Genomic DNA, 15,829 nt, shown 5'->3' on the forward strand with positions numbered 1-15,829 from the left:
ATTACTTGTTTTGAGGTCTACAAGCACACTTGGAAAACTGTGGAGATATTTAACGCACATATTACTATCTTCATCCTGACAGGAAAAATACAACCACAATATTGCTCTTTGTGTGCTCCTATTCAGATTTATATATTTGCCTGCCTGGGTTAGTATGTGATTTGTGTACTTTTTATGTCAATTCTATGAAACAGTATTCTTTAGCACTTGAAAGTCACACATGCATGTGTATACCAACAGGATGTCAGAATATATATGGCAAAGTGCCAACCCTGGCTCACTATTTAACAAAATTGTGTGAACCTGGGCAATGCATTCTATCTCACTGTTCCTGATTTTCCAAAATAGGGAGGACTTGAAAGTTAATAATTTTCATAGTGTACACTATTAAAAACTTAATTGTGGTTAAATAAACAATAGTGTGGCACCACAGATGATAATCACTAGTTGTAGATTGGCGTGCTCCTGGCAAATTCTTGTAATCTAACATGCCATGATGCCCTTGTGTAAGAGCGGAATATCCCTTATCACAAATTTTAAGGAACGAAACGGATTTGTGTCAACGCACACAGATTATAAGGCCTAAGGGCCATGACATGAGCACTGCGTGGCTGGCCTATAGCTGATTGAACTTTACTGTACAATCTTAATGAGAAGATTGCAACATCAATTGGGAGGCAAAAGATTTTTACAATAGAAAATCTTCTGTACAACCGTTGAATCGTATTTGCATAACTGAGCATTTAATGATTTGAGAGCCCTGAAGAAGAGCTTAGCTCGAAACACATATAGGCTCATTTTGTTATTGGTAACTCGTGAACTCAAGTCACAATAAATCAAGCTTTATAACTATGAAGGCAGAAGTGAGTTTGAATCAATTGGCAACACTAATTGGCCGCAAAGCAGAGGTGTCTGCAATAGTTTCTACTACAATTAATCCAAACCTATGGTAGGCGCTTTTAGAAACCAAGGAACCTGTGCATGTTTACAAATATAGGAGAGACATCAGGGAAACATTTCTTTATGCTTGGATTGACTTTGACAACTGACCAAAATTAACAACTACTAGTGCAGAATTTTGGGGCTTTACTCTTCCCTCAATCCCTTTGTGATGTCACTTTCAGTGACATCAATAAATATGATATGATATGATATGGCATTTATAACACGCCTATACACAAGTGTTTCAAGGCGCAACGGGGCAAGGGAGGGGAACAAAGGGAGGACGGACAACGATCCTACTAGGCCAGGTGTCATTCAGATCGTGCAAGTGCATGGGAAGGGAAGGGGCAGGGACAGTGCAGTACATGAGAAGATGATAACAATACTAAATACGGCCAACAAGTGGCAATGGTAAGTACATAGATCAGGTGTCAAGGGCTGGTAGCGGGACTGTAGGGATACAGAAACAGCCCCATAGTGCAGGGGTTGCCAGGTGGGCAGTGCATGTGTGTGAAGCTTTGGGGGTGAAAATTAGTCGGCCAGGCACGTCTTGTGCCACAGAGAGCATGCAAAACGTAGGCCCGTCCCGTGTAACCCGTGCACCTATGAAGACCTTGACATGTGACTGACTCTGCCCTGATGCAGTGCCATTTTAGAGTCCTCCCTAGGGCGGGGAGTTGTCTGATTTCCCAGCAGACAAGCATGAATCAGCAAAAACAGCAACCTTCAGATGTAGGAATATGAGCGCTTAGAGCTGCAATAGTACTAGAGCAGGTAAAGTGTGTCCCACAGTAGGCGTGCAGTTGCTTTCGACCCTGTGACGCATCACGCCATCCAGGCTCAAGCAGGCCCTGGGGCGCGCTTATTAATTCCCATTAATGAACCCATAGAATGCAGAACGTTGCTCAAGATGTAGGGGGGAGTTTCCCGGCAGCGCCTAACTTCGCCTCTCCTCCTTGACTAACTGAAATGACAAACTGGGCTGTGCCGGAGACACAACCCCATCAAAATCACAGGTACAGCCATGGCGCAGCCGTGTCAGGCGGTGTCTGCGCTGCCCTGTGACTAAGCGCGCCTAGTCGTTGGGCAGCCCCGCGTTCCGCAACGCATGGCATGCGCACATCCGCGCAGGAAGGCCTCGCGCCAGAACCAGTGTGTTCCAAAAAGAAAGACAACAGCAATCTACGGGGGAGCTGCGACACGCTTCGGTGTCAATCAGCTGTCTTCATTCATAAAAGGAACAGTCAACAGTCTCGCGGGGTAAGAGACACTACTGTAAAGAGAGGAGAAACCCTGCTTTCTCTGTCTGGATCGAAGAGGATTTTTTTTCTCTAAATCTCATTTGTTTGGGCCCCTTCTCCAACGCTAGCGCAATCTGTGGTCATAATTCTTCATTTTAATACGTCTAGTATAAGAGATGGACCTGCGTGTCACTTTCTTTGCACTGTAGGATATGGCTTCCCATACACTGTATTCCAAAACTCGATGATGTCAAACATATTAAGGGTCCGATTCATGGAAATGTGTGCAGAAATCCTGCAGGGGCCGCGCGCCGAGAAGGACACTGCGCGTGGCAAGAAAACTGTGCCCCCTGCTTATTAATGGAATTTAAAGCACAAAGTAACCGTAATTGCAAATCACGCCGGGAACTCCCCCGACACGCCCACACACAAAGCATAAACAGCCAGAACAGCTACCGTAGTGCGCTCCCCCAGGCGCTAATACATGTTCCCAGGGGATTTTCTAGGTCTGGAAAAGATCTGGGGCTATGCTAATTTTTGGACTGTCAGGACTGGGAGCTAGCTAGCCTTTTTGATTGTAACCCCTCAGCTTCTATCCGGGGTTACAAGCAAAAGAACAGGGGCTATAGCCCGCTCAGCCCCCCCTAGCAATGATGCACCCTTCAAACAGTGCATGGGGTCCCCCGTAAGCAGGACTGCGACTCTGGGACCCAGTACTGGGTCCCCCGTAACTGTACCAAGCACCCCAACATAACATGTGTATAAAAAAATCAAAACTCTGCAATAACTCAGGAAATCTGTGTGTGAACCCTGTAAAATATTCCTGCACTGCTTATGCACACCCCTAAGTTACATCGGAACACAGATTGAGTACACGCACCCCGAAATCCGATATGCAACCTCACCAGCGTGCTGCAAATCCTATGCGCAAGTGTACTTACACCTGCCTTCGGGTGGCGGATCGTATGAAGGACCTGCATGGCCATTACCTAGAAGAGACGTTACGTGATCAAATCCATAAATAAGTCTCATGCTGCTCAATTGTGGGCGTGCGAGGGACGGCCTGCAGGCCGTCCCTCGGAACGCCTACTATTTTGCAAGTTCTTCCCCATTTTTGGTGTTCCGCCACCTTCCCAGCCCCCTGTGCAAGCCATGCCCTTAATCTCACGCATGGCCCTCGACGGCTCGCACAGACATGCTGAACCAGCACGAACTCTACGCAAGTCTGGAAAAAGTACAGCGCATTCGATTCCATGAATTGACAAAGGCGGATTTGCGTGCCGCTCCGCACGCAAGTACCCTATTTTCCGCACAGATAATTCCATGAATCGGGCCCAAGTGCTTAATTCACAGAACATTTAGCGCGGTGCAAAGTAACTATGCACTGCAAAAATACACTTTGCACCAGGCCTAATTCACAGACCGGAACAAAGTGACTTTGCGCTGCAAAAGTACTCTTTGCACCACGATAAATGGGCCTAATTGCTTTTTTTGTGAATTGGGCCCATTTAGTGTGGTGCAAATTAGGCGGAGAACTAACTTAGCCTTGTCTGGTATGATGCCACAGTGCAGGGGCTTTCCAAGTCTCACAGCCCTTCCCTCGGAGTGTCTTGACACACTGATCGGGAGTACATTGCTTTTGTTTTTTGAATACTGACTATGGTTTCTTTGTTGTGAGGTATTGGCATCAGATAATCAGGTACTTACACTGCCGTCATGTGGCAAGGTGCTGCAATCTTTAGCCAGGGATTGCCATAATATGCACAAAAACTCGCATCGGATGGCTTGTGCAGACATCATATACCAAGCATGCCCCATATGTCCAAATACTGCTAAGAATAACGGGTTCCTGCCATCATACGGCAATGCACGTCCCACCTTAGCATAGAACAAATATATAAATATCCTGGAAACAATGTACTATAAGGTTTCAGAACTAAAATATGCCCCTCTTTGTTAGGGCACCCTTGATTTTAGTGTATTAAAAAGGAACCGTGGAATGGAGTTTAGCACATTTTGGTTATGGGTTGTTTGCTGGGGAATAAAGAGCATGTAACCCACCAAACCCCTGCCTTTCAGCCCCAGGCTCTCTGGTCCCTACCACTCAAGCTCCATAGTCATCCACTTTTTGTCTGGGGTAGCTTATGGTCTTGTGCAGAAGGGATGTGACCTAGCAGTTCAGACTGGACTGATGTTTTGGGGTGAAACCAAGCCTGATTTGTATATGGTCTTTCCCCTTCTGAGTTAGCTTTTCTTTACAGATCTGTCAGAGCGCCACAAAACCACAAAGGTGGCGACAGTGCGCAGTATGAGAACCTTAAACATAACATAACATTGTAGTAGTCATTTATATTGTGCCTTTTCAAACCTTCCAGCCATCAACCTTCAGTTTTGCAAGTAGGGCAAGTATGCCCAGTCGTGGGTCCCGTACCCTCTGGGCTTAGAAACCCAAAATACTCCTCAATGATGAGACCCAATGAGGTCAAACACGTCTGTTTATTGCTTGTAGTCTTATACAGAAGGGGTGTGACTTCGCAGTTCAGGCTAAACGGCCCCTTTTAAAGTGAAACCTACCCTGAAATGGATATGATCTTAACCCTTCTGTAATGGCTTGGCAGGATGAAAAATTATGGTCTGAAAGGGGTTTCCCAGAGCAATGTGTATAGTTATGATTAATTCATATCTTCCAGCCATCACCCTTCAGTTTTGCTTATGTCACCCTAAGTGAGACAGGTATGGCCAGAGAAGGGTCTCGAGACTGCTGGACATAGAGACCCAAGCTTTACCTCAACGATGAGATCCAATGATGCCAAAACATGGCATTCTGCAGAAGGGATGTGACCTAGCAGTTTTGGCTGCACTGCCACTTTTTTGGGTTGGCATGGTGAAAAAACGCTGGTCTGGAATGTTGCTATGCCATTGGTTATGATTATTTCAAAACCTTCTAGCCATCACCCTTCAGTTTTGCTCATATAAATATTTCATATTGTTCACAGTGGCTCTCCCTGTTACTGCTTCTCTTTAATCCTTAGGTGCCGTTTTGTTAGAAAAAGTTAAATACTTTGAAAAAACTATGATTATAATATTATGGTTTCAACTAGAAACAAATGGGAAATAGAAATGCTAGCATCCAGCCCACCATGAACCTCTGTCATGAAGATTTTGAGGCTAATGTCTGCGGATCGTCTGCCGGTCACAGCTTGAAAACAGGCAGGGAAGACTCAGCCTTTCATCCTGCTAAGGTCAATAAAATGATGACTTCTAAGTTGAGTACAGCGATCATCTTGTATTACAACACTACAAAAGGGCAACTTCTGAGTTTCCCAACTCCAACAAAACAATAAGGTATTATTAACGTCGCTTTCTTGCGTTTATGGATGACGTCAAGTGACCTGTGGGGACTTACGCAACGTGTCACCGCCTGCTCAATGAGCTGCACATGTGTTTAGTCATGCTAGCAATATACTCAGAGGGACTCACGGTGTACTGCCTGTCTGATCGCTCAGGCTCTCGGTGAAGGTATGAGTGTGCAGAGTTCCCCAACGTCGTGATAAGGCTCAAGGTAATAGATTGCACCCATGCAGGGACCACAGAGATGAGATGATAGAAATGAGGAGACGACTATAGGATTTTCAAGGGTTCTACAAAACCGAAGACACCTGACCCGAGTCTAAAGATAAAGTACAGCATTGATATCTTATTTGTTAACTCTTCCTTCCAAACGTGTGTTTGGCAGAAGTGCATGAAGAACAGAGGGTTGGGAGATATTATTATGGATGTTGACAGTAATGCTCGGGCTCGTCAGACTTATGACTGACTCTGCCCCTACTCTACCGTCTTTCCTGACCTGCTGGCCTGTGGGGGTGAGATCGTTCCACTCCTGGTGAAGACTGTTTTAGTAGTAATGCTCGGGCTCGTCAGACTTATGACTGACTCTGCCCCTACTCTACCGTCTTTCCTGACCTGCTGGCCTGTGGGGTGAGATCGTTCCACTCCTGGTGAAGACTGTTTTAGTAGTAATGCTCGGGCTCGTCAGACTTATGACTGACTCTGCTCCTACTCTACCGTCTTTTCTGACCTGCTGGCCTGTGGGGGTGAGATCGTTCCACTCCTGGTGAAGACTGTTTTAGTAGTAATGCTCGGGCTCGTCAGACTTATGACTGACTCTGCTCCTACTCTACCGTCTTTTCTGACCTGCTGGCCTGTGGGGGTGAGATCGTTCCACTCCTGGTGAAGACTGTTTTAGTTCTTATAACCAAAGAAGCCCAGAAAAGGTTCAGGATAGAAGCAAAGAAAATTCTAAAGACTAATGAGTGAAAATAGGGTAAATTCAGTACAACTGCGCTTAGGAATATCCATACTGGTGGGACTGCTGCTACGGTAGGTGCATGCAGGCTCCCCCGCAGCCCACAAACATGAAAGAGATAGTTACTGCCTGCACCATGTGCACGAATCAGTACAGTGCAATAAAACCCCTTTTGCATCATTCATTATGAATACACTATAAGGAAGCCCAACCTTGAGAAAGACCAGTAATCGGTCGAAACACGTGTTAGCACTAGGGCACTTGTACTGTTTCGAGCACATACACGATTTATGACAAATGGAATAAAAAGGGATTATCAGCGATTTTAACAGTGATATTTATTTTATTTATTTATTTTTTTATTTGTAAAGCGCCCAAACCCTGAGGCACCAGGGCGCTGTTGCAACCAGTTACATCAAAACAATCTTGGATGGTGAAATGTACGTATGGGCATAGGTGGAATGGGCATTTAGTTACATGAGACAAAGTGAATTAGCTGATGCAAAGTACATATTGACATAGGAATGAATGAGATTGCAGAGGCAACAAGTTACATGACAAAGCTATATGCAGTATACATATATGCATGGGTATAACAGAGATTGTCAATCGATAGAAGAAAACCAGGACCAGGCGGGTTTGGGCAAAAAGCCAAGTTTTTAGGGCCTTGCAGTAAGCCCAGTAGGAGGTTTCTGCTCTCAGTGAAGTGGGTAGAGAGTTCCAGTGGTTTGCTGCTACCGAGGAAAAGCTCACTCCACCGCCCTTGGCTCTCTTGATTTTAGGGCAGGTTAGTTAGTCTGTGCTGGTAGGTAGATCTGACTGCTCTAGAGGAGTTGATCCTCTGTATTTTGTGGATATATCCTTATTGATGGGAACAATCAACCGGACTGCTAATTCTGATCCTTCTGTAACTGCAAGTGCGGAGCCAATGAGTCCACAACTCCTAGGGACATGTGCATGGGACATGGTGGAGTAACTATCAGAATGTTAAAGACCACTTGGAACCTGTGCTGACCTACAGAGTCCTGCTCACTCGCAGAAATAGAACATGTCCCCGCTTTGTCAATTGAGATCTGCTTCGATCATTTGGTCCAACTACAAAAAAAAAGACCTCTTTGGGAGGGACCCAATGGGCTTTCCACATAGGTGAATCATTATGTTACACTGCTCCAGATCACCACTGTGGCAGTTGCCATTGGTTTCCGTCGCATCAATGCAGACGTAAGACGCTGCCACCTCGCTTATAACATTTTCGGTCATCTCTGTCAGTCATACGGCATGCCATGACTACCCCTTCCTTCAGCATCGTAGGCCATTGAGTTTGCAGCAGGATACAGGGATGGGACTTGGACATCCTGGCCTATAAATCTGAATGGGCAAATCCAAGGTGGAGCAGGTTGTTGACACCCCCATGAGACTGGAAGGACACAGTTACATTCAAGGTCATTGCAGAAGGGTGCCTTTACAGTTAGCTATGGCACGCCCCGCCTGCAAGAACTGAGCAGTCAACCAGAATGAGCACATTTTAACAATGATCTGATTGGTTCTTTGTAACGCGCTTATTACCCAGAGGTTTCTAGGCGTGGACCCGGGGATCGAACCTGTGTTGCTCTGCGTCGTCCTGCTTCCAAGGCGAGCACGTTGCCCCTGAGATATCCTCCCGAGATGAGCAATGAATTGGATGCATTCTTGGAGATGAGGCGGCTGATATTTTCTAGTGCCAAGATTGAGGTTAAACAACTTATCCTTGCGCTGAGCAAGCGATTGTTGCAAAGATCTGAGCTGGGTTTTCAGACATCGTTTTGTTTTCCATTCATGGAAAGACATGGCTGGTTGCGATGATATTGGGTGTATTCTTTATTTATTTCAATTTCCTCTGGATCACTGATAGACACACTCCCCAGTCTCTGGCAGCTGCAAGAACATTGCAGACCATGGGCCGTGCGTCAAGACGAGAGGCAGGGTTCTAGGGAGGGATAATGGAACCTGAGAGAGAAAGCCTGTGGAGGGCTTCCAAGGAATCTCCCTTCTGGCCCGCCCCCATCCAGATGTTCAGGCAAGGGGAGGCGCGCGGGCAGCGGCAGACTGTCTGCTGAGGGGATTTGCAGCACAGGAATAGACCGAACACTGCCATAATAACACATTGAAATGGAACTGCCAAAAGGCTTGCCTGCGCATTTTCTTGGCCTGTTCGTCTTTTTTTCACTGTGGATCTGAGATGCTTTTTCTGTTGGGCTGAATGTTCTTTTCAACTTTTGTTTTAGGTAGAAGCAAACTTTTGGGGGTACTCATGTGGGACAGTAGCAACTGAAGGAATCATTCACTGTGATACACACAGATACCAAGGAGGCACCCCAGACAGCGAGTGAGGGGTAATCTTTATCCCTCAAGGACACTGTATATAAACTGGCCATTGTTTAATACGTCCATTGTTTCAACGTCCATTGTTTCAGTTGTACATGCCTCAACCTGTCCATACCTTAAAGTTACCATGATTTTATATTGTGCGTATTGTAATTGATCATTCATCAACCTGCCACGTTTTTATACCTTCCATTGTTTGGGATTTCCATTGTTTAAGCGTCTGTTATTTTACATGCCCATTAGCACCGGGGCGGCAGGAGCCAGCCAATCAGGTAGCTAGGAATGCAGGCTTGAACTGCTGGTGTAAGCCCGCGTTCCAAGTCGACTGACAGCCGGCTCCCCCGCCGCCATCTTCCCCCCACCCCTGCGCCCCCTTGTTTAAATTTTTTAATCCCCCCACAACCCTAGCCGCTGCAGCTGCACCTTCCTCTCTGCACAGAATTGCCGCCATGGAAAGGGAAGCGGGGCTCCGTACGGAGCCCCGCTTCCCTTTCCACGGTGGCCATGTTGGTAAAGGATGTTCCTTCGTTCAACGGGATGCCGCACGCGTCCCATTGTAGGGAGGAAAATCCTTTTTATTTTTTAGCACCCCGGGTTACAAAATCATTTTGTTCTGCAAATGACTATGCACTGACTTTGCACTGCAAAAATGCACTTTGCACAGTTCCATGAATCAGGGTTTGTGTCGGCAGTGTAAAGTCACTTTTCAGCAATGCAAAGTCCTGTTGAACCGTGCAAAAAATTGCATGAATCGGGCCCTTAATATTTTACTTGATGTTGTTAGGACTATTACGACCGCTCGTCGCGCTACGCCTCTATTGCCCGAGCTATTATAGGTGCTATATCATTGCAATGCCTTATATGCAGGAATTTCCCAGTTAAATCTCTCCGCATGAGAGTCTGACGTCTGCATAGGGACTGACACACCCCGGCATATGCACATTACCCATGCACGGAAGAAACTGCAGTGGCTCCCACTCAGGGCCATAATTATCTTTAAAGGCCTTACCCCGGCCCATAGAGCTTCGCATGGAAGTGGCCCATTATGCATAAGGAATGGCTACAAGATCGGGCCCTTACATAGAGCTCCTCTTCTCTGTGGTTTGGCTCGGGTTTGCACATTGCATGCAGCCGTTCACTGGAACTACATTCCCCATAATGCCGAGACATGGATCACCTTCGATCCTTTCATGGAAACATTCAAACTGTGTTATTTCAAATGTAATAGTTAATTGTCCGCCTTGTCTTGAAGTATTTGGTAGAGGGCACGGATGCCTACGAGTCGTAGCGCCACACACTAGGAACAAGTAACAATGTTGAAAACGCTACCATCAAGGTTCAAGGTCTAAGGGCTAGGTAATGAATTTTGTAAAGAGAACAGCCAGTTTCTAATCCCGGCGTACCAACTTAATCAACCTGTGTGTTCCTGAGCAAATCACTTTAACTCTTATTGCCTCAGCTACTGTATATTCCAAAGGTTAGAGCATATAGCAATGGGTTTGTTGCAGTGTGAATCGTTATATCAACCTTTTTTTAAAAACATGTATTTATGTATTATGTGTATGTATATATGTATTACTATTTGTTCAACTTTCTTTATTAAAGCACTTGGGTTGCAATATCACACAATCGGATACAATTGACATGCAAGCATTCATCACAAACCTAATTACAGTAATGTACAGACAATGCAGCTGAGGAGGCGGCAATATACATTTTAAGAAGTATACGTGCACTGAATAAACGGCACCACCTTGTTAAACCCACCAAGGCCCTTCCCCCAAGAGCCTAGACACTTCTGCGTGTAGATGGGTGTGCAGCATCAGATTCTGGCAGCACTGGGGCCCCCCAGGAAGGTCCAACTTCCTTTAATTCAACCATTACCACTATACACGTGACTACTCCCCGTGCATGCTGGATCCGCCCTTTATCTTTCTGAGGCTAACGCATTCAGGACCATTTACTTGGGTAATAACGCAGCGTATAGTAGTGTTCAGAAGCTGGAAGAATCCAACGTGAAGAGCTATATAAAACATTGCATTATTGTTGTTCTAACTTCAAAGCTTCTGGCTACAGGCCACCTCTCGTTCCCCACCCAATGCCGAGTCTGTGAATGTGTTTACCCCTGTGCAATGCAAGCCCAAGCAGCTCCAAAGTAAAGTGAGTAGAAATGAATGGGGAGGGGACGCCACAATCCACCGCGTGCAACAGAAAACAGGCGTTTTTCCTGCGCATCCCTGGGCCCCTTTATCGTGAGATTTCCGCCCAAAACCGAGGCACACGCTTCTGATATGCAAATTCCCACTCTGGGTCACATGCGCGGTTTGAAGGGCAGCGCCCCCTGCATGCTCCGTGTGCATTGTGACTGCTGTGAAGCACTGCAATTGTGTGCACCACCCGAGGCACGCCCTAGGCGGCGGCCGTTCATGAAACACCATAATGTGTGTACGGCTGCTATAGATCCAGCCCCCCCCCCCCTTTCTTTGCTCGTTAATGGAAGTGGCGGGGGCAATGGTGTGGTCATCTCTGGGTGCAGGGAACCTCCGCCTGTTGAGGGCTTCCACCCATGGCGATGTTATGCTGGTTGCTTTTGTAGCAGTTGTCACCTCTCTCGGCCACCTCAAAACATCAAGAGGGAGGAGGAGGCAGGTGGGAAACACAGGGAAAGTTGAGAGATGGCAAAAGAGAGCCTCTAAGGGGAGGAGAACGCAACACTGTTGTGCTCTTATGTCGTCTGCTTCTGTAGCGCCTTGAAATACTCTTGGCAGCCTCAAAATGCTAAGGGTATGGACTGGATAGAGAAAGGGTGCGATGGAGGGGTGGGGGGGGGGACTATTAGAAGGATCAGTCCACAGTGTAGGCATCAGAGCGCCAACGTCACTGCGCTGGGTCCGCGAATACCCGTGCACATGGGCACTGATTTTAGGTACGATGACACCGCGATCCTAATGCGTTCTGAGGCGGGTGGACTTCAGTGTTTAGTTGAGGCCAGTCTGCGCTCTCATCAGGCAACGGGAACTGCCAACAACCTTTTGGGGTATCTATAGGGGAACTGGCCCCCTATTAAGCTGCAGTATAGATCCTCTGGGAATAATCAGCACATATGCCACCCCTTTCCACAACCCTCTCCCCCGCCCTCTCTCTAAATTGCAACACTGTGTGATCCTGGGCAAATGACATCTTCTTCCAGTGCTTCAGACCTCAAGGTCCCGATTAATGGAATTAGCTGCATGCAAAATAGGGTACTTGCGCCACAAACTGCATGCAAATCTGCATTTCTCGATTTATGGCATCAAATGCACAGTACTTTCCCCGGACTCGCGTGGAGTTCACACAGGTACGGCACATCTCTGTGAGCCGTCAACGGCCTTGCGCGCTACTCCACGCAGAGCGTGGCTGTGGCCGGGAAGGGGGCAGAACACCAAAAATGAGGAATAACTTGCTAAAAAGTGGGAAGGCCTGCAGGCAGTTCCTCGCACTCCCGCAATTTGGCAGCATGAGTCGTATTCATGGTTTTGATCGTGCAACCTCTCGGCTGGGAAATGGCCACGCATGTCCTTCAGACCATCCGCCACCCGAAGACAGATGTAAATACACTTGGGCATAGGATTCACAGAGCAGAGGTGGGTTTCCATGTCAGATTACAGGGTGCGTGTATGCAACCAGGGTTTCAGTCCAATTTAGGGGTGCGCATACGCAGTGTAGCATGGTGCAGGAACGGTTTATGGAGGTTTGCACGCAAGTTCAGATTTTTCATACGCATGTTGTCGGGGTGCTGGATACAGTTACGGGGGACACTGCGCAGGGTCCCCGACATGCAAGCCTGCTTGCGGGGGACCCCATGCACTATTTGGAGGGTGCGTGTATTTACGCCCGGGGGAACATGCAAAGGTAGCTGTCCTGTCTTTTTTTGCTTTGCGCGAAGGCGTGGCGGGGACGCTCCGGCCGCGACTTGCGTATATGGTTACTTTGCACAGTAAATTCCATGAATACGCAGGCCGCGTATTTTTTATCTGCACACCGGCTTGTTCAGTGTCCTTCTCGGTGCGCGGCCCCTGCAGGATTTCTGCGGACATTTCCATGAATATGGCCCCAAATCAGTCCAAATCTGAAGCGCCCTAGACAATCGCATTCGTGAGTGAAGTTAACATATATAGAATCAGTACATATTGTTATCTACCTCCAAACGCTGGTCTACACCCACGCCTGGCTTCATTCTACAAATACCCCGCTCATCACTTTCAGAATCGGGCTTCTAAAATAACACGGTAACCGCCACTGTAATCTGCAACAGAGGAAGGCTACGTATACACCGCACAGCGAGTTCCTCCCAGAAAGGAGGGGTGGGAGGGAGAAAGAGAGAGAGTGAGCGAGAAAGAGCAAGAGAGAAGAGAGAGAGAGGGAGGGAGAGAGAGAGAGAGAGAGAAAGAGAGAGAAAGAGAGAGAGGGAGGGAGAGAGAGAGAGAGAGAGAAAGAGAGAGAGGGGGGGAGAGAGAGAGAGAGAGAGAGAATACGTCCAAACAAATGCTGGAAGTAATGGCGTAATAACAAGGCAGCGTTACTTCAAACGTACATTTGACAAAGATTTACATCAGCCAAAGACGTGTTCGCCCCGGATTGCGTGCGTGCCATGCAGTGGCGTTGTCTCTTATAGCACATGCATGCACATTGATGTGAATAAAGAACAGTCTGTTGGCACAAACAGGCATACACACAAGTGCAGGAGCAGGATCCACGTGTGCTTTGAAAGAGGGGCGGCGGGGAAACCCACATTAAGCATACAACAAGCACACAACACACAAGCGGGGTCTCTTTCAGTGTGCCCCTACACTAAGGGACGAGGAGCAGCACACCCCCCGCGCTGTTTGGTTGCTCACAGGTACAACCTATTCACCATGATCTGGAGAAGGGGTTGGAAAACAGGGAAGTAGGCAGGGGGTGGTATTAATTTAATCTCGGCGCAGCCCCGCAGGCAGTTTGCATCACAATGGCTCTCTGTTCTGGGAAAAGCCATGCTCCGCAGTGCACCCAGGCTATCCCTGCTGGAACTATCTGGAACTCTGTACAGGGGCCGTGTGGACCACGTACGTGTGTGTCAGAGTGAATGCGCGTTTGCTTGTGTACTGCATATGTGTGAGTACTGCATACGTGCGTGCGTTGTACTGAATGAGCGCGTGTGTGCGCTGCATTTGTGAGCGTACTGCATATTGTGTTAGAGAAACTCTAATATGTGTGCGTGCAGTTTCTGAACTGCATATGTGTGTATTTACTGCATATGTTTGTTGGTGTGCAGAATATGCGTTTATGGGCTCGCGCGCGCGTGTGTGTGTGTGTGTGTGCGCGCGCGTGGGTGCACTGCTCGTGTGGCGCTTATGTGTGTTTGTAAATGTGTGTAGGGGCATGTGTGCTGCGTGTGTGCAGGGCTGTACGTATACACAGTCAGCACTGCATGGATGTATCGCTGTGTGTGACTCATACGCCCACACCTGCAGGTCTTCCCAAGGGGACCCAGCCCCACGCAGTGGAAGCGTCCTCGGACCCCCCCCCCCATGAAGTAAATGCAGCCCCCCCCCCACTCTCCGCCTTCACTGCCTACCCCTTCTAGCCCCAGGAGGGGGTGGACTCCTCGTGGCGTCGAACTTCGGGAACAGTCCAGGCATCACCGGGGCAAACTCTACCTTTGTCCTTAGATGGGAAGCAGCTGCCCCGGCAGACGAGCTCCCTGCCCCAAACTGCCCCTTATATGGAGTAATATTACACGACCCGCGAGCTCGAAATCACCGCTCTGTGTGCACTTGTCTACAGTGCCACTCTTTAACTTGTTCCTGAGACAAAACGGGCCATGCCCCCTTCATCTGCCCAGAGCTGAGGCACGCCGAGCCGTCCTATTTAAAGCCCACGCGCACACCCCCTCGCGAATACCCCCCGCACGTCTCTGTATGTTGCAAACCTCGTGCTGGATTTATGATCTTGAGGGAAATGATGGTTCGTTCGGGGTGCAGCCAGTTGTAAAAAGTTGGGTCATTTTTTGTCAAAGATTTCACACATTATTAGGAACGTGCATACACCCAAAAAAGTGCGATCTAAACTGCACAATATGACATCAAATAAAAAAGCGCAAGAGGGACGGAAGGGCGCAAAAAGACGGGCGATGTGTGGCATGTTGCGTCCCCCCCCCCCGTCCCCCCCGCCGCGTGCGAGCAGTTGGCTCTTTGCGTCGGGCTAGGTGACTGCAGGGTGCCGCGATCGTGCATACAGACACACAACTTACTGATCTGAGCTTCACAAATCCCCAGCAGGCACAATCCAAAAGCGAGGGTCAGCACGAGTCGGGCCATTGTGTTGGCAGAGCGATTCACCCCTGTGGCAAGTCCCCCAGGCGCTATCCGAGTGGCACGGCCAGGAATCTGAGCTCTGTCGCTCCAGCGCCGAGCACACGAGGCAGGCAGAGTTAGCTGGAAGTTTTATTCAAAGGGAACTTGAGGTAGTGACATAACTTAGAGGAGGGTGAGTCAAAGTCACACCCAGCCTGGAGCCAGAAGAGGGAGGGGCAGGGAGAAGACGGAGAGCAAGAGCACAAGCCTTTTAACCAGGCATCGCCTGCTGTGCGCCTCACTACGGTGTGACTCTGTCATCTGACAGCATCTGGGCGACTGGAAAACGTTATGCATTGTACCCCCTGTGCATTATGCGTTTTCTGTTTGTCCAAACAATAAGGCCCAAGAAACGCGTTGGCAACTTTTCGTTTGAAGAATGGAAAGTCCTCATTCGAAGAGATTGTCAGGGTAATTCATAGAATTTCGCAGAAAAGTGTCGCAAGCGGCTGGCGCAGAGTGTCCGCGTGCGATTGACTGCGCCAGGCACGTGCGCTAAAACCGATTTCCGCGCACAGCGTATTCATGGATTTCATGCTCCCAAACCAGCCGTGGCGCAGAGTATCGCAGCGACCCTGCAGCAGCGCCAGTAACGCCCCCAA

The 15,829-nt window shown here is 48.2% G+C and overlaps 1 protein-coding gene across 1 annotated transcript in view; it reads right to left on the reverse strand.

The window, feature by feature from the left end:
• The window catches only part of CD44 (CD44 molecule (IN blood group)), a 203,465-nt gene extending 187,972 nt beyond the window's left edge, over positions 1 to 15,493 (reverse strand). Inside the window, exon 1 of the mRNA XM_069623363.1 lies at positions 15,125 to 15,493. Coding sequence (XP_069479464.1) covers positions 15,125 to 15,191 — 67 coding nt within the window. The 5' untranslated portion in view covers positions 15,192 to 15,493. The remainder of the gene's footprint in view (positions 1 to 15,124) is intronic.
• Between the last annotated feature and the right edge of the window lie 336 nt (positions 15,494 to 15,829).

Source organism: Ambystoma mexicanum, chromosome 11 (assembly GCF_040938575.1).
Source record: "Ambystoma mexicanum isolate Mex_15411 chromosome 11, UKY_AmexF1_1, whole genome shotgun sequence".
NCBI lineage: Eukaryota > Metazoa > Chordata > Amphibia > Caudata > Ambystomatidae > Ambystoma > Ambystoma mexicanum.